Below are 22,462 nucleotides of genomic sequence, written 5' to 3'. Positions count from 1 at the left end.
GCACAGCTTGGGGGGGGGGGGTTGTAAATTGGGTGGGGCGGGGTCTCTTGGAATCACCAGGGCAGAGCAGACAGCAATGGCTTCCCTGAACCAGAGAAGTCTCTGGTTCTCCGCGTCCAGTGCACCCATGCAGGAACAATGAATGCTGGCTGTGAGCACCTCTAAGAGTAAGCCGCCCTCACGTTCCTGTCCCAATGCCAGACAGTCCAGTTTCTCCCCGTATATGTCTGGGTCTCCCAGAGTCTTGCCTGTAACTGGAATTCAGAGCAAGCGGGAACTTGTATCTCCCTCCCGGTTTAAAGAACAGCACATCCAGGTGCCAGCACTTTCTGCGTCTCCGCACCTCTTACTGGTCTCAATGCGCTTTCTTCACCTCTCTAGTTGTAGAACTTCCACTCAGCCAGCTTTCCTGTGTTTCTGGGTGGTAGTTGTTCTGCCGTTTAGTTGTAATTTTGATGTGTTTGTGAGAGGCCACAAATATAGGTGATTACCTATGCCACCATCTTGGTTTCTCCCTCAGTCAGTTATTAATAACTGTAATCAATAACAATTATTTGGTATCTCTAAAAAGTATCTACTTATCCTCATTTTTGTGAATATATGTATTAGTATCAAAGAGAGTTGCAGATAGCAAGATGAAGGATGTTTTTGACTGCTGTTCACTATTTCCTTTTGGGCAAGTAGAACATATTTTCTAAATTTGACTCTTTACGTGTGCCAGACCACATATAGAATGTCAGAAAAGGTTTAGTTTAAAATGAGGCGAAAAATTAACTTGAAGAAGACTCATTTAAAATGCTCCTACTTGAGCACCAAGTGTATAGGCATACATCACTTTAATTTTCACAAAGCGACCTTTGAGATCATCTGGTTCAATCCTCAGTCTACGGGATGACGTCTCTGTCTGTCAGGCAGTCATAGAAGGTCAGACCTAGAAAGGAGTCTTTGCAGAGACTCCATAGTCTAATACTGCCTGCTTCTCAGGTTGCAGCTGTCCTGGGGGGGGACTGAAAGCCTCCTCATGTCACTTTCTTGTGCCCTTCTCCCCCAGTGCCTTCAGAGAGAGCTTAACCTTAATATACCCTCCGTGTTTTACAGGCCAACACAGGACATCTCATTGCCGTTGTCGACCAGGAACTCTCAACTTCACAGCCCTACTTCTTCCCTCACCTCTGGGGGTTCCTTGTCCTTGCTGCAGTCTCCACCATCCACTAGGTTATCTCCTGCTCAACATCCATTGGTCCCAAACCAAGGAGACCACTCGGCTCACCTACCTAGGCAGCAGCAACATTTCCTTCCTAATCAGACTCACCAGAGTGATCTTTACCGTCTCACCCAGCCTGGCCTGAGTCAGCAGCAGCAGCAACACCACCACCACCATCACCAGCAGCAGCAGCCACAGCCAGGAGAAGCCTATTCAGCTATGCCTAGGGCTCAGCAGTCTTCTGCTTCTTATCATCCAATGCCGGCAGACCCTTTTGCCATTGTTTCCAGAGCCCAGCAGATGGTTGAGATCCTCTCAGATGAGAACCGGAACTTGCGGCAGGAGTTGGAAGGATGCTACGAGAAGGTGGCAAGACTGCAGAAGGTGAGGCCTCAGTATTGGGATATTAGAGTCTCCTTTAGATCTTATATGTTTAATATCTATGTAAAAGTCTCCATTTGCGGGAGCCTGCATCACTTATGTGTAGGTCTTAAGGATTCTTATATCTTTATTTTTGGTAATCCTCACCTGAGAATATTTTTCCATTGATCTTTTAGAGAGAGTGGAAGAGAGAGGGAAAGACAGAGAGAAACATCGGTGTGAGAGAAACACATCGATTGGTTGCCTCCTGCAGAAGCCCTGATCAAGGCCTGGGCCGGGAGGAGCCTGCAACCAAAGTACGTGCCCTTAACTGAAATCGAACCTGGGACCCTTTGGTCCACAAGCCGACTAGGGTAAGGATTCTTATATCTGAAGGTTAGATATAGATGAAAATTTGAAAAAGCCTCTACCTTTCTTTCTAGGAGAAGTAACATTTTATATTTATGCGAGGAGGAAGTTTTCCTACACACCATAGCCTTAAGAAAACTTGATTGATTGTTTTAGAATCCCAATAGGCAGAGAAACTTCTTCATAAGGTCAAGAACACTGGTGATGTCTGCGTATGAAGAACCTACCAGCATAAAGACTTTTTGTCTTGATTATAGTTAATACTGAAGTTGAATCCTAAGTATAAAATCATAGTTTCTAGAAAAATCTCACCACTGAAGTTAGATCCTGCCCTGCCTTGTTCTGGAAAAGGCTTAGAGCACTTTTCCAAGTGGAAGTTCCCATGGTAACTCTTTTTCAACACCCGCTTCCTTATCCTCTTTTTTCCTTTGGTCCTTCCCTGCGGCTCACATTCAACATCTGCTCTTTCTCTCTCTGGTGTGTGTGGAAGAGTGCAGGAGGGGCTTAGCACCACAGCTGGGTGACAGGTGACAGCCCTAGGCTGAAGAAGTAGAAAAAGGAATGTATGTCCCCAGTTCACATTCTTTCCTGGGCCCCTCCTGTCTCCTGCAGCTGGGACTTGAGCTCTTGAGTGCTCTAAGCTAGGAACATTAGCTCTTGGCTTCCAGTGGCTGTTGGTGAATAGGGTTATGCCTTTGGCAGCCGCTTTGCAGCTTTTGTCATTGTAGAGCTCCTGTGGTTTGATCTCCCAACAATGCAAACTGTTTAGGGAGGTGAGGGTGAAGGTGGGGGAGGGAAGGAAGGTTGCTTGGTATTGTTCAACTCTGTCCTTAGGAGACACCCGCAAGTGGAAATTTCAGGGGCCTGAATCAAGCTGAGAATTTGTAAACACCAAATCTGGGTCTTAAAGGAGAGAGGAAGACTTACTTCAGCTAAGTATCTTTATGTAGTAAAAACATTTCCCCCCAATGTTCCCAAATCAGGATGGGTGTTGGTGGGGTTAAGTGAGAACTTTTTCTCCCTGACTTTGCCCCCAATTTTAAAATTTCCCCATTCATTCATTTAACAATACCCCCATCCCCACCCCATCACATTGGTTCACTAAATGGATCATATTCACACACTAGAGGCAGACTGGCACAGTTTGGCTGATTAGGTTTAACAGTTGATACCCTTCCCCAAATTCTCTATTCAGGGTGGCCCCAGCCACATCTTTGATGTAGTAACTGAAGGGTAGACCCAGATCTTCTGTAGTCCCTCTTCACCTATGGATTCATGTTGATTTTTTTTTAGGGGGAGGGTGGGTGGAAGGAAGAGGGGCAGAATAGGATTTGTGGTGTTTGTTCCCAAGTATGGGTAAAGATGCCTCAACTGAGTGTACTTGACACACCTTGAATGTTGGGGGAAGTGAAGCCAACCCAGTGCTGCAGTGGATGAGAGGCACAGGTGAGGTAGAAGAGGAAAAGGAAAGTGAGGAGAATGAGGTGTAGATACCAGCTGGTCTAGAACAAATAAGGAGGCCCAAGGTTTATGAGGGGTATAAGTAGATAGAATAAGTCTGGAAACTCACCACCACCCTCCCTCTCCCCAGCCGTCACCATTGCGTAGATCAGACTAGTGGATATGCCCTCCTGTGACTTCTTTTCCTGGAAGGTTCTGTTTACGCGTGTACAGCTTGCCCTTTTGGAGGGTACAGTATCTCCACAGGGGGGCAGGGAAAGGATTGGTGCAAGATCTTGAAATAGTACTCTGAACAACTTGAGTAGAGGGACTGCCTTCCAGGTGTGGCATTCTGTGGAGAACTGGAAAGCTTTGTTAAGGCTGCCCAGAGCAGACCAACACCAAGCTGCTCTTTCAAATGGAAATGTTTATTTTCTCTACTCAGCACTTGAATTTCACGCAGAAGCTTTATCAGGCCCAAGCCTTGCAGATCATGTCTCTAAATGCCATTCACCAGTTTTTCCCTTCTGTGCTGTTATCTTGGTGCCATCTGCAAGGAGAAAAACATTCTCAAGTCTGCTCTTTTCTGTGGTGTAAGCCTCATTTGTTTGCAGGAAGTCCTGCATCAGGCATAATTTTGGAGCTGGGGCAGGTGGAATCTGAGTTGTTTGGTAACCACACCTTTCCCCCAGGCTTTCAGCCTGAGATTTCTCCCCATAAAGCACCCTGAGCTTTGTTAAGGAGGATAGTGGAAAACTGAGAGGGAATGTAGAATGGTTGCAAGAATCACATTTATTTTGAAAATTGCTTAATACACCATGGGGCTTATTTGTCTTATTCAAATTATATGCAAATAGTCCTGTGGTTATTATATGTGCAATGAAGCTATACTGGTTACAGAAAGACTTTGGAGTCTAATTTCTTATTTTCTTGCTGTTCAGGCTGATTCAGGGCAAAACTCTTTCTCTTTGATGTTTTGTGTTGTTGTTTTTTCCATTTTACAAGATTTGCCAGAGTGTCATAAAACACAACTCTGATTATGAATTTCTGTTAAAAAATCTGTACTGGTTTCCCACTGACTATGGGATAAAGTCCAAATGCCTGGCATTAAAGCCCTTTTATGATCTGACTCCAGTCTATCTTTGCAGCCAGATCTCATCAGCTTCCCTCTGTGTACCCCACAGTGTCCAGCCAAATAGAACTACTGGTCACTCTGGGAATGCATTCACAAACTCAGAATAGAATACCCTTCCACTCACCTATGCTCATTGAAATCTGATCCAGCTTTTAGGATCTAACTCTAAATGCCACCTCCTCCCTGAGATTGTCCTCCTCTTCCCTCACCCCCAACCAGGAATAACCTCTTCCTTCCTTACACTTAATAGGACTACTCTTACTGTCTCTTTTTTTCTCCATATTCTTTTACTTGATTAGCTAAAAAGCTTCTTGAGGCCAATGATAATATCTTCACTCATTTTTAGATACCCCATAGTCCCTTATTTGGCCGTTGGTAAATATTTGTTAAATTGAACGGAACTACTGCATGAGTCTGAGGCTTAGAGTTTTTACAGTTTGCTTCTGCCACTACTGTCACGTTTGAAAAGGCAATTTCACTCTTCTCTCTGCTAAAATGGGGAGAGGTGTCCCTGTGAAGGCAGATATCAAGGCGAATAGAAATAATAGTAAACATGTGAAAGCCCTTTGAGCACTCCAGAGCAGTGGTTCTCAACCTTGGCTGCACATTAGAATCACCTGGGAATCTTTTTAAAATCCTGATTTCTGGGCCTCATCCTCTGGAAACAAACCGATTACGGCTGGGAATCTTTTTAAAATCCTGATTTCTGGGCCTCATCCTCCGGAAATTCTGTTTCTTTGTTAATAATGTTGTGGCCCCACCCCATAACAAAGAAACAGAATTTCCGGAGGATGAGGCCCAGAAATCAGGATTTTAAAAAGATTCCCAGGTGATTCTAATGTGCAGCCAAGGTTGAGAACCACTGCTCTAGAGTAACATCACCTGCATACTATATACATTATTATTTTCAGATTTAAAAAATTCTTAATTAAGATATGGTAATCATTTTATATTGTTAAATTTATTCTCTCCTACTACCTTCTCTGAAGACAGACACTGTATTTTTTTTTTTAACCTTCGGAATTGTCCTGAGCCAGTGAGATAATTGTCCTTCTGGGAAACATTCCTAATCTGTGTTATGCCTCCTGGCCATCAATAAAGCTCTGGAGGAAGCTGTCATTAAGGATTTGCATGTATGTTTTCAGACCATCTTTCCATTGAGCTCCAACCTTCCCCACTATCTTTCCTTTTGTTTTTTTCAGGTGGAGACAGAAATCCAGCGTGTCTCGGAGGCATATGAGAACCTTGTGAAGTCATCCTCCAAAAGAGAAGCCTTGGAGAAAGCCATGAGAAACAAGCTTGAGGGGGAGATTCGAAGGATGCATGACTTTAACAGGGATCTGAGAGGTGAGGGAATCACTTCTGAAGCATCAGACAAGATGTAGAAGGGAAGGGCTATGGAGCACAAGTTGAGGCTCTTAGGTTAGTTCAGTCCACTGGTATGATTCATAAATTGCAGGGCATATTTTTTGTGACTACAATAGTACTTCGTCCCAAGATTGCATAATCAAAGTGGGATGAGCTGATATACTAATCAGTTGGTCCTGGGAGTCCTGGACTCACCCAGCTCGCCCCCACAATTGGTGCTGCTTCTCTTCCTTTATAGGTTTTGCAGAGGCCAAGTCTTGTGGCAGAACAAGCTTGAAATAGTGATATCCTCCATTGTTTCTAGGACTGCCTCCTTGTATTTTTACCTTAACATGATAATATTAAAGATGGTGAGAAATAACCATCAACACTTTCAACACTTTTGCAATTGATGACCTTGGCGATGTTGTTTTCTGTCTTTGGATTTAGGTTATCTTATCAGTAAAATGAGGGAACTGAACTAGATGCTGCCTATGGTCCCTTCCAGTTTTGACAGTACAGGGTTTTAAAGACTTTATAATAACTCTGATGCTTTTTCTTTAGGTGAATGAAAGATATATATTCAGGGATAGATTCCTTTGTTGAAATGTAGAATTCTGCATTTAGGTTTTGTCAGCGTGGACCAAAAGTGTTAAGTACTCAACTCCTCTTTCCCTGCGATGTTCTAGTTTTGTTTGGGGATCTACACTTACAAACGTATGTCTGTGTCACCCATTTTTGTGTAACAAGAAGAAGCCGGCTTGTTTGCCCAAGTTCAGTATTGAGAGAGCCAACAGCATGTGCATGGAAGTTTGTGTATGAGGCTCTGTTGATTGTGTCCGAATTCCACAGAGCGTCTGGAGACTGCCAACAAACAGCTTGCGGAGAAAGAATACGAGGGGACAGAGGATACCAGAAAAACCATCTCTCAGCTCTTTGCAAAAAGTAAGTCTGAAAGCTTTAGCAGCAGATAATAATGTGCGGATGGGAATGAGGTGTGGGAAAGGGCACACAGTTCTATTTAGCCCTGAAAAGTCAGGGCAGAGTGGATGTCATCTAGGAAGTATTTTTTCCTGTTCAAGCATGAAGTTGGGAGAATTTGTGTGTGTGTGTGTGTGTGTGTGTGTGTGTGTGTGTGTGTTTCCTAGGCCAAGAAGGCTGCTTGCCACAACATTTAGTGATATCCACATGGCTCCTTCTGTATAAAACCAGAAAAGTCCCTTGAAGTCCCTGCATTTGTTGTGGCGATCTGAAAAGAACCTTAGTGACCATAGGGTCTTTTAATATTGATGGGATTTGTTGTTGAAAGCTCCATGTGCTGGCTCTGGTGGAGATGGGATTAGCTTGCAGGATTGATGATTAGTGTTTGCAAAACCACCTGCTCCTGGGGCTCCCTTCTAGTTAAAACACCTTATATTGTCATATCATCATCATACCTTGGTGGATTACAAGGGTAGCTAGAGGGGGACCATTGCTATGGCCTGAACTAGTGACTCTGACTACAGAGATGGAGGTTATGGGGGAGGGCAGAGCTATGTCTTCCTTAAAATAGTGTTTCCTTTGTCTGGAAATACTCCCAAGACCAGGACAATGAATTAATCCTCTTCTTTATCGGTCCCCAATGGACTCCACCCAGCAAGACAATGCCTTATTCTTTCCAATTGCCACAATAAAACCAGCAATAAAAACTACACAGTGGATTGAGTCCATAGGGAGAATGAGTTCGGGGGAAACATGAACTACCCCCACTTCTGCAGATGTCCTTAGTGGGTGTCCCTACCCCCAGCCTCCCTCAGTATGGCTCCCAGCTGCAGTAGTGCTTGGTGGGACTTGTCAGGCCCCATCTTTGCTGGGCCTGCACATGACCCTTTCAAGTCATTCCATGCAGCTTCCAGTCAGCTTTTACAAGTGTGTTTGATCTCCTCTTGCAATACCCCCCTCCCTTAATGGTTGCTCCATTGTGCTCTGGCTTCAGAACTGGGAATTTTTCTTCATCATTTCCCTGAATCTGCTGTTCCTTTGTCAGTATGTCTTGAAGTAAGGAATGTGGTTTTTCTGGTGTCATCAGTGCCTACTGTAAATCATTTTGAAGTTGCTTTCCCAGTGTCACGTTTACTCTGGAAGCTAGTTCACTGGTGGACAGGGTGGCAGCCTCCCAGGAAAAAACAAAACAGAAAAATGTATGGTTTCTCGCTCTGGTTCTGCTAGTTGGCACTCCTCTCTATGTGGAGTTGGTATTTCAGGTGTCCTAGTAGTTCCATTACTGATTTAGAATATGTGATGATTTAGCAGATTAAACTGTACTAACAGCAGAGTGAAAGACTGTTAAATGGTTCTAGAAGGGAAAAGTGGACTCCATGTTATAGGCAGGGAAGAGGGCATGACTTGTGGCCCTTTAATTTCTTTTGCCTTTGGACTTTGCTTTTGGTTGGAACTGTGGCAGGAGCCAAGAAAGCCCTCTTGAAAAGCCTCCCTGGGGAATGTGCTCAAACTACTGTAGAGGCCAAACCAACTGGACCCTGGGCTAAGGCAGCCTGGTACGCTAGAAAGAGTTTAGAACAACTTGACCTTAATTATGATCTCCATTACTTATGTTACCAATTGTGGGACTTTGTGCAAGTTACTCAACTCCTTTGAGTCTCATATGCAAAATGGAGAAGAGGAGAATAATGCCTGCCTAATATGGTTGTTCTGAGGATAAAGTTTGTGTAATATATGGTATGCAATAAGTACTCAACAAATATTCATTTCTTTTCAAGGTGCACATGAATAGATATGTAAAGTCAGAATAGGAAGGAAGGTGAGGCTGCCCTATTAAAGTTTTTCCTACAAACTTAAATATTAAGGTCTCGAGAGGAAGAGTACTCTACCTCCAAATGGGAATCAGAACTGCTCATTTGAGTTTCTGGTACGAAGTCTGTCCTAGTTAGAAGGGGAAAGACCTAGAAAGGCATGGAGAATAACCAGATGTGTCACTGTCATCTGTAGATACAATGCAATTATAGATTGATCTCAGTTAAAAAATAATGTTAATACAGGGTGGGATTTGAGTTTTTTGTGCATTTTGTGAAGTATAATTTTTAGATTGATTAAATATACTTTCATGAAGCAACAATGGGGAAAATGAGGGGGGGGGCTGCTTCTTTTTTTTTTTTTAAACCAATACAAGACCATTTCACAATATAAATTGAGGAGACAAGCCTACTTACTCTTTTGATGTGTGTGTGTGTGTGTGTTCTCCTTTGTGTAATACTTTTCATAACAATTTTTGTTTCTACTTTCTCATTGCTTCTGCTCAACAGCCACTTTTAAGTGACTGTTCTTAATTTACACTGCAAGTTAGTGGTAGAGCCAGTGATAGAGTCCGGATCTATCTGGTTCATTTATCTGTGTGCTAGAACACTACAATGTTTAGTAATGGGTATGATTGACAGTTATTCTCAGGTAAGGTTTTGAGCCAGCTTCAGAATGGTAGTGTTGACATTTCATGTACTTATAGATAAGGAGAGCATTCGGGAGAAGGAGAAGCTGGAAACCGAGCTGGCCACTGCCCGTTCTACCAACGAGGACCAAAGAAGACACATTGAAATCCGAGACCAGGCCCTGAGCAATGCCCAGGCCAAGGTGGTAAAGCTGGAGGAAGAGGTATGTGTAGTTTCCTCAGGTAGCAGAGGTGGAGGAACTGGAAGATCAAGGGCACTGGGGGCTCCCCATTTTGGTGAACTGGCAGTTGTACAGTCCTCCAACAGAAAGGTCCCACCTGCTACTTCTAGTTATAGCTGTGCTGATTTGTGTGGCTTTTGATTTCTCTTCTCTGCAAGTTCTTTCCTTTTGCTCCAGAATGGAAAACCACCAAAGTCAAGGAGCAGTTTCCATTTGCTCATTCATATAGTAAGTTAACATCTTCCACCCAAGTTCTTACTATGCATCTAGCCCTGCCTTAGGCTTGTGACTTGTAACAATAATTTTATTTTATTATTATTTTACTACTGACTTGGTGCATGAAATTTGTGCACATTAAAAGGGAATTAATTAGAGGAAATACTTTAATATTGCTATTTGCCCTTTCTCTATAATAGAAGTGTCAAAGATGAAAGAAAATTAGTAAAATGTATATGAAAATCTTCCTCCTGTCAAAGTCTGGGGCATGCCACAGGAACTAGAGTCAAGTCCCCGCCCACCCACATGTGCCTCAAAATTGTGTGAGACCCAGACCCGGCTGGCCCCACCCCCATTGGGCTAGATCCAGACCCAGCCGGCTCCACCCCCATCAAGCCCTGCCGGGTGGGGGGCGCCGCCTGAGGTCCCCTGGCCTGGGGCAGAGGGTGTGGCCTGAGGTCCCCTATCAAGCCCCACCAGGCGGGGGGCGCAGCTGCAGGTCCCCTGCCCCAGCCCAGTGCCATGCAGCCTCAGGTCCCTGCTGATTGCTCATTAAGGCTCATTTTGGGAACTTGGTCTCTGCTGTGGGTGCAGCCATCTTGTGTTATGGAAACCCCTGCCTCCGCTGTGGGCACCACCATCTTTGTGGCGAAGTGATGGTCAATTGGCATAATCCCTCTTTATTATATAGGATACACACACACACACACACACACACACACACACATACATATATCTATATATATATATATCTATATAGATCTAGATAGGTATATGTATACCTATCTAGATAGATAGATAATAGAAAGATATACTAGAGGCCTGGTGCATGAAATTTTGAAATTTGTGCACTGGGGGGGGGAGGGGTGTCCTTCAGCTTAGCCTTTACCCTCTCCAATCTGAGACCCCTCAGGGGATGTCGGACTGCCAGTTTAGGCCCTATCCCTGGCCTAAACCGGCAGTCGGACATACCTCTCACAATCCGGGACTGATGGCTCCCAACTGCTCGCCTGCCTGCCTGCCTGATTGCCCCTAACCACTTCTGCCTGACAGCCTGATCACCCCATAACCACTCCCCTGCCAGCCTGATTGATGCCTAACTGCTTCCCTGCTGGCCCAATTGCCCCTCACTGCCCTCCCCTGCTGGCCCAGTCGCCCATAACTGCCCTCCCCTGCTGACCTTATCACCCATTACTGCCCTTCCCTGCCGGCCATCTTGTGGCGACCATCTTGTGACCACATGGGTGTGGCCATCTTGTGCGAGGGTGTGACAGTCAATTTGCATATCACCTCTTTATTATATAGTAACCATTATGACCTAACGACCAGATTGACTGGTCGACTGGTTGCTATGACACACACTCACCACCAGATGGCAGGCACTCAGTGCAGGAGCTGCCCCCTGGTGGTCAATGCATTCCCACAGAAGGAGCACTGCTCAGCCAGAAGCTGGGCTCATGGCCAGCTAGTGCAGCTGTGAACAGCGGCAAGTGCATCAGGGCTGGGATGAGTGCCAGAGGAGCTGCACCCAGCCCCAGCTGGGGCTCCTCTCTGGCTGTCTGCTGCTTTGGCACTGCTACATGCCTCAGGGGGATGTAGAATGTCAGGTTTCGGCAGATCCCGGTAGGGCCTGTGGGGATCAGGCCAAAACTGGCAGTCTGACATCCTCCAGAGGGGTCCTGAATTGTGAGAGGGCACAGGCCAGGATGAGGGACCCCACCCAAGCACACATCCATGCACCAGGTCTCTAGTGCATATATATTATATATGTATTTATATATACATAGTGTAGTATGGTAAAACCTTTCTATTTTATACTTAGAATGAATTTGAACTTAGTTTTATTGCACATTTTTGCAATTGTGACTTTAACTCAGTATAAAGATATCATATTCTTAAAGGATTTTTAAAAATATTTAAATCTGCTTATACCTGTATATAATGGTAACAGGTAGGTTCTCCTAGTTACTGTTTATTCACTTGTTTTCTTCTGTCAACTTGATCTGCCTTTTTGCTTTACTGTATTGTCTTTGTGGAAACCCTGACCAGTCTTCCAATTAGTTGCCCAGAACCAAATTAATTATTGGATGAGGAAATCAATTAGCCAAGTTTTGCTACCGAGCTGACCTTTATCCTTATTGTAAAAAAGAGGATCTATTTTGATCAGCATTATCAGCACTTTTTTCCTCTCAGACTTAATAAAATGAAATTTGCTACAGCTATCTAATTTATTACTTTTCTCACCACCATGTGCTCTTGCAGATTCATGCCATGCAAGTTATTTTTGAAGAAAATTACCATGGGTGGCCTTAATCACTTTATTAAAATGTAATTAGTTAATAGCCTATGTGATATTTGAGCATCTACTCCCCCCTTCCCCCCCCGAGTGCACAAATTTTTGTGCACCGGGCCTCTAGTCTATAATAATAAAGGCATAATATGCTAATTAGTCCAGACATCCTTCCGGATGCCCTTCCAGATGAAGCTGGGTCTGTGAGGGAAGCCTGGGTCCCGGGTGCTGGAGGGAAGCCGGTGCTGGCAGCTGGGGGAAGGAAGGCCTACTCTTGCACAAATTTCATGCATCGGGCCTCTAGGAGATATATATGAATTCCTGCCCTTACAGTGCTTTATTTTGGAAGAGTTAGAAAATGATTTCAAATAATTTAAAGTACTCCTAGAATCTTGAAATCGGAATGGTTCTTGTCTCGCCAAGCTTAGTGGGATGTTTGTCCCCTCAGGTAAAAAATGAATCTTAATAGATCTGCTGCTTGTCATTGGACTTATTATGCAGATTTATTTTAGGATAAAAACAATCTGTGGTGTCTCCAACAGGATGAGATCCAGGCACAGTTTACATTTTATGGCAGGCCAAAAGTTGTGTCCTTGCTCTTACTGGCTAGGTTCTGGAATGTTGGTATGCAGTGGGGTGAAGTTGTCAGTTATTTGTGTGCAAGGATGGAGCCTTCCATTGACAAACGCAAGGGCCCCCAAAACTACTAAGCATATGATTAATATGTATCTGATTAGTCTTCATGTAAATGTTACTAGATCTCCACACTAAGCTGTGTTCCTGTGAAATAGAGGGAACTTTGCTGCTGGTTTGTCGTTAATTGATCTTGGATGTCAGTTGTCATTGTATTGGAGTACTACTAACTCTCAGATGTTTTGCACTTGTGGGAGTTGGTATGTTGCAGCAAAAAATTGGTGCTAAAGTACAACTTTGTAAAGAAAATTTCACTTCTCATTCACTTATCTATTCTAAATTAAATTGTTTTTAAAACATATTTTCATTGATTTCGGAGAGAGGGAGAGAGATTGAAACTTCAATGATGAGAGAGAATCATTGATTGGCTGCCGTCTGCATGCCCCCTCCTCTGCCCCCGGGATCAAGCCCACAACCCCGGGCATATGCTCTGACTGGGAATTGAACCGTGAACCCCTGATTCATAAGTCGATGCTCAACCACTGAGCCACGTTGGTCAGGCTAAAATAAATTGTTTTAAGAGAAAAAGTAGCCTCCATTAAAATAAGCTGAAAGCTTTATAAACTTGAAACCAAAGTATTTAGTGAAGAAGCCCTCAGACACTGCAAACACAGCTTTATAACTATTGTAAGTGAGATATCTTTCCTACCTTCATTCATTACCTGTTCTTCTCCCTCTCAGTAAGAATGGTTCTAGTTCCTGGAGATCTGATTTACAGGTATACTTTGCTTCCTTTCTTGGGTATTAAAATGCTTGTTGGAGCTGGATTGTGGGTTTATACTTTTTCAGTAGGTAATACCACCTAACGTATGATGTCCTTGAACCTGAATTGCTTAACTATTAAACTTCAGGTTGTATAAAATTAGGCTAATGTCCTGCTTCATGAGTTGTCTACATCAGAAATACCACTAAGATGCTTTATTGTAAATGAGGAATACTTATATATTCCTGGTGTCCAAGTCTAAGGAGCTTAGCACAGCCTTTAGCCTTTTGCTACACTTCATATATACCAGTGATGGTGAACCTATGACACGTGTGTCAGAGGTGACACGCGAACTCATTTTTTTGGTTGACTTTTCTTTGTTAAATGGCATTTAAATATATAAAATAAATATCAAAAATATAAATCTTTGTTTTACTATGGTTGCAAATATCAAAAACTTTCTATATGTGACACGGCACCAGAGTTAAGTTAGGGTTTTTCAAAATGCTGACACGCCGAGCTCAAAAGGTTCGCCATCACTGATATGTACCCTTCCTCCCCCTTCTTGCAAGGAAATCACAGAGTAAATTACAGGATGAGGATAAGACTGTATCCTTTTAAAGAAGGGAAAACTGAGAGACCCGCTGAGAAGAAGTAGCTTGCTGGTGGTCACATGGCAAGTCTTGGGTAGAGCCAGGAATAAAACTGGAATCTCATGACTCTTCATTCCCTAGACCCTGCTGCCTTTCTCCCTGTCTGAATCATCCTTTGGTTCCACTCCCAAAAAGAAAATGTGGGCGCTTGTTCAGATTTAGTAACTTCTGCATCTTTTAATTTAAAATAATTGCTTTATCCATTGGGCCCCTCTTTTTCAGCAGACTATGAGAATCTCATCCACACTGCTCTGAAGTTGGGGTGTACAAAACAACCTTGCTCTGCCCCTCCAGGAAGGGTGTCCATCTAGCTGGAGATAAATGGGGACAAAGATTATGCAAGCATCTTGGTTTGCAGTGTCTGAAGGCTCAGTGGTAACTGGTTATTAATTATGAAAGTAATATACATGTATGGGGAGCATGTTAATATGTAGTTCCCACTGGGCAGCCCTCACTGAAACAGTTGCCTGAAATATATTTCTGCTTTAAAACTTCTGAGGCTTTCCTGGTCATTTGTTCCAGAGGTTTTTAATTGTTTTCCAGGGCCCTGCCCCCAAATGCATGGATTTACAGTTTATAATTTAAAGGAGAAGTCCTAAATATTGGGCTAGGATTAAATGATGGCATCTAGTGGCCAGATATCTCAAATGAGCTAATCAATTATTGTTAATTTTTTAGTCCTAAGCTCACTTATACTTTTTCATCGGGCCTAGATGTTGGGAAAATGTGAGTTGCTGTTGCTAAAGGAGGTGGAACATTTGATGGGGAGAGCAGGCTGGGAACCTTTTCCCTGACAGAATCCAGAGGTGGAGGCCATGTAATGTCTCCTAGACTCTCAAGTGAGACCACCTCTAGCACACAGAGAGGCTTGAAATCACATCTCAGGGAACATACGATGATTCTTATTTTCCTTTTTGTTTTAGCAGCCTATCAGAACAAGATTTGCACATAGGTGGTGTTAGTCCTAGCTCCTCTAAAATATGCAGAGGAAAACATCTCTTCCCTTATCCTCAAATACAGAAATTGATCATTGAAGTTTTGCTTTTCTGCTGTGACTCAACCCCCATTAGGCCTTGTTCTTCTTGGGGTAAAATTTTTAAGTATGGAACATTAGGGAGCTATTTAAGGTAGCTCTGGAACTAATCTAGTAAGGAATCCTTATTGTGATTCTTTAACAAAATTAGTAAACATTTCAAAATCAAGAAGGGTATCATGAATAGAAAATGTATTCCTATCTCTGAGATGGCTCAAGTAAGGTCATGTTTGAAGGCAGAGTGATATGTCAGATGCCTACCTATGTCTCATATAAACAAATAATTTGGTTATGGCTTACAAATGATAGCATGGATTTTCCTTAGAAGTTCTTCCAAAATAACTTAGTCTACTTAGTAAATGAGAAATAGGGAAATTTACCCAAATTAAGCCTTTTGTCTAAGAAATATTTTGTTAGCCTACTAAGTACAAGGTCACTCAGGTAATAATTTTGCACTGCATCAAGATGGTCAGATCAATATATATGTCGAATCATTATATCATACACCTAAAACTAATATAATGTTACATGTCTATTATATCTCAACTAGAGGCCAGGTGCACAAAATTTGTGCATGCGTGGGGGGTCCCCTCAGCCCAGCTTGCACCCACTCCAATCCGGGACCCCTTGGCGGATGTCCGATCCCCAGTATTGGGCCTAAACCGGCAGTCGGACATCCCTCTCACAATCCTGGACCGCTGGCTCCTAATCGCTCACCTGCCTGCCTGCCTGGTTGCCCCTAAATGCCAGCCAAGTTGCTCCTCACTGCCCTGCCCTTCTGGCCTGGTCACCTCTAACTGCCCTCCCTGCCAGCCTGGTCGCTCCCAACTGCCCCCCTTGCTGGCCTGGTCATTCCTCATGCACCCCCCCACTGGCCTGGTCACCCCACGCAGCCTGCTGTTCAGTCATTTGGTCGTCCCTCACTAACCCCCTTGCCAGCCAGGTCACCCCACACAGCCTGCTTGTTCAGTCGTTTGGTTGTTCCTCACTAACCCTCCTGCTGGCTTGGTCACCCCACGCAGCCTGCTTGTTCAGTCGTTTGGTCGTCCCTCACTAACCCCCTTGCCAGCCAGGTCGCCCCACACAGCCTGCTTGTTCAGTCGTTTGGTCATCCCTCACTAACCCCCCTGCTGGCCTGGTCGTAAGCAGCCATCTTGTGAGGGTGTGAGGGTCAATTTACATATTACCTCTGTATTATATAGGATTTTAAAAAGATGATCAGGGAAAGATCATGACTACTTTTATGTTCTGAGGACCCTTGTGTGCATTTATGTCTTTCTCTCTACAAAGTCATCATTTAGATGCTTTTCCTGAAATCCATTCCACCTTTCTAATCCCATTAAGTCTCTTCCCCATGATACTCTATTCACTGTGTTCTAAGCTCTACACAGAAATGGTGCCTCGGGCTTACAGGAAACTTTCTCTCACAATCACAGCTTCCTCTGTGCATTTCAGCACAGATTCTCTCATGGACCCTGCTCTGCTGGCATGGAGGGAGTATCTTGCCAGGAAGGGGTTAGCACTCTAGCTAAAGAGCTGATCTTTTCTTTTTGCGAGTCACTATGATCCAGGTCTTGCCACAATCTTCAGCCTTTGCAGCAGGCACCCAGCCGAGGCAAAAGGTGCCTTTCCATCCTTGCCCTTATCTTTCAGGACACGTAGGTGCTATTAAAGTGGCAGCTCATTAAACTCTAAGTCAAAAGAACTTTGTGTTCTACAGCAACCATGGTATTCTCCCATTCATAGAGACCTTCCCCTGCCCCCACTAATTTGACCTCACTGGAGGGTTTCGACAGATGCCTGGCATATTCACTCAGAAGGCTCAAGACAGCCCAGGCTTCTGGCTGGTTGCTGTCTTATGATCCAGAGCTGAGCCACCACTTGGGTAATTGTTTTAGGGATGGTGGGAAAGAGGCACTGGCAAGATCAAAGAGGGAAGATGCTGCGGGTGGGCTGCTTACTGAGCAAAGTGCACAGGAAGAAACAGAGTGGAATGTGGGAGGGCTGGCAGAAAGATCCAGTGAGTCTTGTTCTTTAACTTTAGGCGAGAATGACAGCCACAGAGATTCAGGAAAAAGGGGTCCAAATGTTAACCTTTTCTGAACTGCAATGGCTGGTTATGATTCAGACATCACAGTGATAGCTCTAAGTAGCAGTGCATTTTCCAGAGCCCTTTTGACACTCCACTCAATTCACCAAACTAAATCCATATTGTTTCACTACATTTCCACCATTAACTATTTATGGCTAATATTTTCTATTATTTCCAGATCTCTTGCCACTTATTTGATTTATCTTTTTTGGTTTTAGCGATGCATAATTTCCTGCTATCATACCATTCCACACAGTACCATAACGAGTCTCCTCGTTTCTCCGTATTAAAAGAGGATGTTATAGGCATAGACACTTATATGTCTAACCCAAAATACTTTTCAAACAATAAGATTTTATTGGTGTAGGTAAAACTCATACAATGATTATTATGGATTCTAAATGCAGGTGGAAGATCCAAGGGTGTGGATTATGTATGCATTGAGGGTGTTGATAGGAATTTAGATAAAGTATATAATGTTCTGATGAATTTTTGAATTACATGAAGGACATTTCATCTAAGGATGAAATTTCCCATATTTATGGCAGCATATTTTCTTTGAAATAGGTCTTGCTTCACCCAATATGTTAAGAAATTATGTCCCCACCCCAAATAGAGATGGATTGACTTCTCAGAGCTTGATTTTCTCAGTTTTTCCTGATGATTTTGGCTTTTGAAATTCCCAAATTTGAAGCCCTTTGTATCTTTCTTTTGCCTCTTTAACAGAATGAACTTCATTCCCTTGGTAGCAAGTTTCTAGAGATGGTTTCTACTCTTTAATTCTTTTAATATCCACCAGTGGACCACAGTCTTTTGGCAATGGGCAGAGGCAGCTTGCTAATACCAGGGTAGTATTTCCAAATTGCTTCAGAGGGAACTCTTACTTGGGACCAGGGACTCCTGGGTAAGGCTAAATTAAATAAAATAGAAATCACTGAAAGTTCATGGAGTAGCATATAACTAGTTGTATAAAGTTCATGGAGTAGCATATGACTAGTTGTATAAATGTCAGTTGTCATATTTGTGATACAATGAGTGTTTGGAGGTGTAGGCAATAGATGGGAAGATGAAAATCAGACATAATGAACGATGTTCTCTGTGCCACTGGACTTAGTTCTGTGTTATTAGTCTCAATGTCCTTTAGCCAATGGAATGTTTGTATATGTTGGTGTTCATCCAGCTAGTAATAATAGTCCACCCCCTCTACCTATCCATCTGTATATTTCTTCATGATTTATTAAGACTTTTTTTTAGAGCAGTTGTAGGTTCACAGCAAAATTAAGGGGAAAGTAGAGATTTTCCATATTCCCACTGCTTCCCACACATGGATAGCCTCCACCATTGTCAACATTCCCCATCAGAGCAGTACATTTGTTACAATTGAATCTATTTGACACATCACAATCACCCAAAGTTCATAGTTTACATTATGGTTCATCTTGGAGTTGTACATTCTATGGGCTTGAATAAATACAGGGGTGGGCAAAAGTAGGTCTATAGTTGTTCGTATGGAAAATAACACAATATTTAACAAATAATAATACAAGAATAAACTGTTTTGCATACTCACAACTTCAAACCTACTTTTGCCCACCCCTGTTTATAATGACATATATCCATCAATATGGCATCATTCATGGTTTTTTCAATGCCCTAAAAATCCTCTGTGTTCTACCTGTTTATTTCTACTCCCAATACACTTTTTAACATTTTGAAAATATTTCCGAATATATGATTGTATCCCACTTTACAAATATTTCAAGTTTTATCTTCTTTAGACAAATTAGGAAATTAAAGTGGACACAGATTATACAGTTAGTGATAAATCTAGTAGAAAACCCAGATCTCTTAATTCCAAAATATCCCACCCTAACCTTTGTCCACTAATGAATAAATGGAGAAGGTTAATGATTAATCACTTCCTTGCAAATGGCTGAGACAAATGGGTAGCTTTAGGGGACCTAGAAGTAATTTTGTACATAGCCATCCTTTAAAAATTAAATTTGAAAGACATCCATAGTTGTTGGAAGGAGGGAAAGATGCCATCACGTGGTGCTCATTTGCAGGGATCAGATTTTCCTGAGTCAGAAGGGGGTTAAGAGATTTGCCAAATGCTTGGGAATGGGTTCAAATTGTTTCAGAAGTGCAATGGAAAAGCATGATTGATTGAGCTCAAGAGTATTTGTTCTATTCTTCAATAGGTTGCTTTCCTGCTGTTCTTTCTCCCAGTTTTCCCCCTTTAAAAACTTATCTCATAACAAGAATTATTTGAAACTCTTATCTTGACTTGCCAAGCAAAGTAAATATATTTAACAATATGTGTTTATTGTTTGTATATTTGCAGTTAACCAAGCTATGCTATGGTCATATTTGTTTTTGTACTTGATAGTTATTTAATATTAACTGGTCACCAAGAGTATAGTGAACAATGAATTGGAAATAGAAGGGCCCTACCCTTAAGTAGCTTATGGAATACTGCCTTCAAATGGGGCAGGGACTTCGTCTTGTTTCCCATTGGGTCACTACTGCTCTCAGATGTAAAATAGGGCCTAGCATGTGGTAAGCATTCAGTAAATATCTGTTGAATGAATGAATATATACATGAATGAAATCTTATCAAATGATTGCTAATAGAGTACACATAATGGATGAGAGGCTCTAGGGAAGAGTAACAGTCAGGGTCAGGTAGGATTATTCAAGGAAGAACTGGAGAGTTTATTGATATGTTAAGGAAAGATGAAGAAGTGATCAGACTGATATAAAAGTTGATCACTTGCATTGTAAGCCTGGTTGAATTTTAAGGCAGTAGCAGCCTAGAATATTGATAAAGACATTTTTAAGAGCCATACTTAGGCTGGACAGGAGACAGTTTGACAGTAGACTGTGGGTGAATTGAAAAGCATTAAGTGGTTTGAGATATAGATGAGAGAGAAGAGCTCTTATCTAAAGAAATAAGAGAGGAGGTGTAAAAGTGCATTGGATATAGTAGGTACCTAATCAATACTGCTTGAATGGCTATGCTAGTAGTAGATTGCTTTTGTTCTTAAATAAAGCAGTTTTATAATGTACTACTTGGGGATGTCTGTTATAGCAACTATATGGACTGATTGTGTGTGTGTGTTTGTGTGTGTGGACATGTGTGCTTGTGTGCAGATGGAAGAAGGTAACTGCAAATAAGGAGATATGTTAGGTTATTATAATTTAGCTGTGAAATAAGGACTTAAACTATATAAGCTATAAAAATATAAAGAAATGAAAGAATCTGAGAGATAATAGTTAGAATTAAGACATAGTGATAGGACATGGTAGACAAAGGAAAGCGAGAGTAGCAATTCCAAAATTTTGAGACTGGAAAAATAGGATAAGTAATGATAATGACTGAACTATCCAAAGGAAAGCATTTTGGGTGAAGATGAAAGCAGTCTGGGGCTTATTAAGTGTCAGAGTGAGAAATCTTGCAGAGGTCTGTGATGAAAGAGAGCATGATAACCTTAAAAATAGGCATATAAGTAGCTGTTGAAAGTGCGGCATGAAGGAGATTTCCAGTAGTGCCGAGGTGTAGAGCAAAGTTTCTCAAGTTCAGTGTTGTTGACATTTGGTGCCAGATAATTCTTTGGTGGTAGTGGTGGAGGAGCTGTCCTGTGCACTGTGGGATATTTAGCAACATTATTGGCTCCTACTCATGAGGTGCCAGTAGCAAGCTACCCCCAGCTGTAACTACCCAAAATGTCTCTACACATTGCTAAATGTTCCCGGGAGGGAAAATCATCCCCAGATAAGAAGCACTGGCATAGAGGCAAAAGAATAAACTACCATAGGCTGGACCTTGGGGATATATAGCAGAAGGTGGGGGTTGGGTTTGGAAGGGAAGGTGAGTCTAAATGATTAAGACAGAAAGCAAGAGTGATTTAAGGAATCATATTAGGAGAACATAGAATTAGGAAAAGCAAGGGAAAGGGGACTTTACAACTTTTTGAAAATTGGCATTTGGTAAGAAAACGTGAATGGATGGGATGATTTCCTCCATTTGCTGACTATCTGAAGGGAATTTGGTTTAAATGATGGGTTTAAATGATGGGCTTCTAGGGACCCATGGGTATTCATCTCTAGACTGGAGTCCCTACCTTGGCTTTGGAAACCTTCCAAATGGACTTTTACTTCCTTGAATACTGAAAATATAGAAAAATAAATCATCTAAGATCCTATGGAGACTACACACATTTATGTTCTGTCTCTGGCGTGCATGTACATGCTCACAAACTAAGGCAGGACTTTTGCTTTTATCTCCAAGAATGTTCCTGTAAGGAATTCTAGGATCTTATTTTGCCTAACCCTCTTACTTATTTGTCAGTGTTGAAGGTGAAAAGGGGAAGCTTCGATTCATAAAATATTTGTGAATTAAAAGATTATTAGAGAACATCTGAGAGCATCTGTCTAGCCCAGTATTGTTGTTTTAACCTCATAAGACCTAGTGCACAGGGTGTTCCTAAGAGATAAAATGATATATTGAATGGTACTGAGGGGAGAAATACCATGGGATCCTCAGGAATCTTTGTTTGTTTGTTTGTTAATCCTCACCTGGGGATTTTTTTTCTAATTGCTTTTTAGAGAGAGTGGAAGGAGAGAGGGAGGGAAGGAGGGAGGGAGGGAGGGAGGGAGAGAGAGAGAAAGAGAGAAACATCGATGTGAGAGAGACACATCAATCGGTTGCATCTTGCACATGCCCCAATCAGGGTGGCAATCAAACCTGCAACCCAGGTATGTGCCCTTGACTGGGAATTTAACCCGTGGTGACCCTTCGGTGCACAGGCCAACACACTAACCACGGAGAAACACCGGCCAGGGCAGCAATCTTTTTTTGAAATGAAGTTTTATGTAAAACACTAATATATAAAAAACATATATAAAAACCATATGATACAACTCACACACTAGTGGCCTCTGAAACACTCAACAATACACTTGGCCTCCGAAACACGGTTTGAAAATCACTCCAGGTTCTGGCACTTTATCTGCAAAGGACCAGAGAGTAAATATTTTCAGTTCTATGGACCATACAGTTTCTTTTGCAACTACACCTGGTCAACTCTGCCATTATTGCAGGAAGGTAGCTATAGCCAATGCATAAATGAATGGGCATTTGGCTTGATTTGGCCCACTGCTGACCATTTCAGTTTGCTGACTTCTAAAAGCCCCATCATTTTAAAAAAAATAAATAGGGACTCTGAGGCTGAAAACAGGTAAGCAAATTACCAATAAGAGCA

At 42.4% G+C, this 22,462-nt stretch overlaps 1 protein-coding gene across 4 annotated transcripts in view; it reads left to right on the top strand.

Moving 5' to 3' along the window:
* Positions 1-22,462, top strand: part of AMOT (angiomotin) — a 70,315-nt gene that overhangs the window by 28,989 nt on the left and 18,864 nt on the right. For all 4 annotated transcript variants that reach the window (XM_005886350.2, XM_005886349.2, XM_005886352.2 and 1 more), the window contains 4 exons: positions 1,099-1,588; positions 5,711-5,855; positions 6,708-6,800; positions 9,355-9,500. In XM_005886350.2, the coding sequence (XP_005886412.1) occupies positions 1,099-1,588; positions 5,711-5,855; positions 6,708-6,800; positions 9,355-9,500 (874 nt within the window). The remainder of the gene's footprint in view (positions 1-1,098; positions 1,589-5,710; positions 5,856-6,707; positions 6,801-9,354; positions 9,501-22,462) is intronic.

This window comes from Myotis brandtii, unplaced genomic scaffold (genome assembly GCF_000412655.1).
Source record: "Myotis brandtii unplaced genomic scaffold, ASM41265v1 scaffold973, whole genome shotgun sequence".
NCBI classification, from domain to species: domain Eukaryota; kingdom Metazoa; phylum Chordata; class Mammalia; order Chiroptera; family Vespertilionidae; genus Myotis; species Myotis brandtii.
The sequence above is the reverse complement of the archived record's forward strand: the minus strand, read 5'-3'. Positions and strand labels throughout refer to the sequence as shown.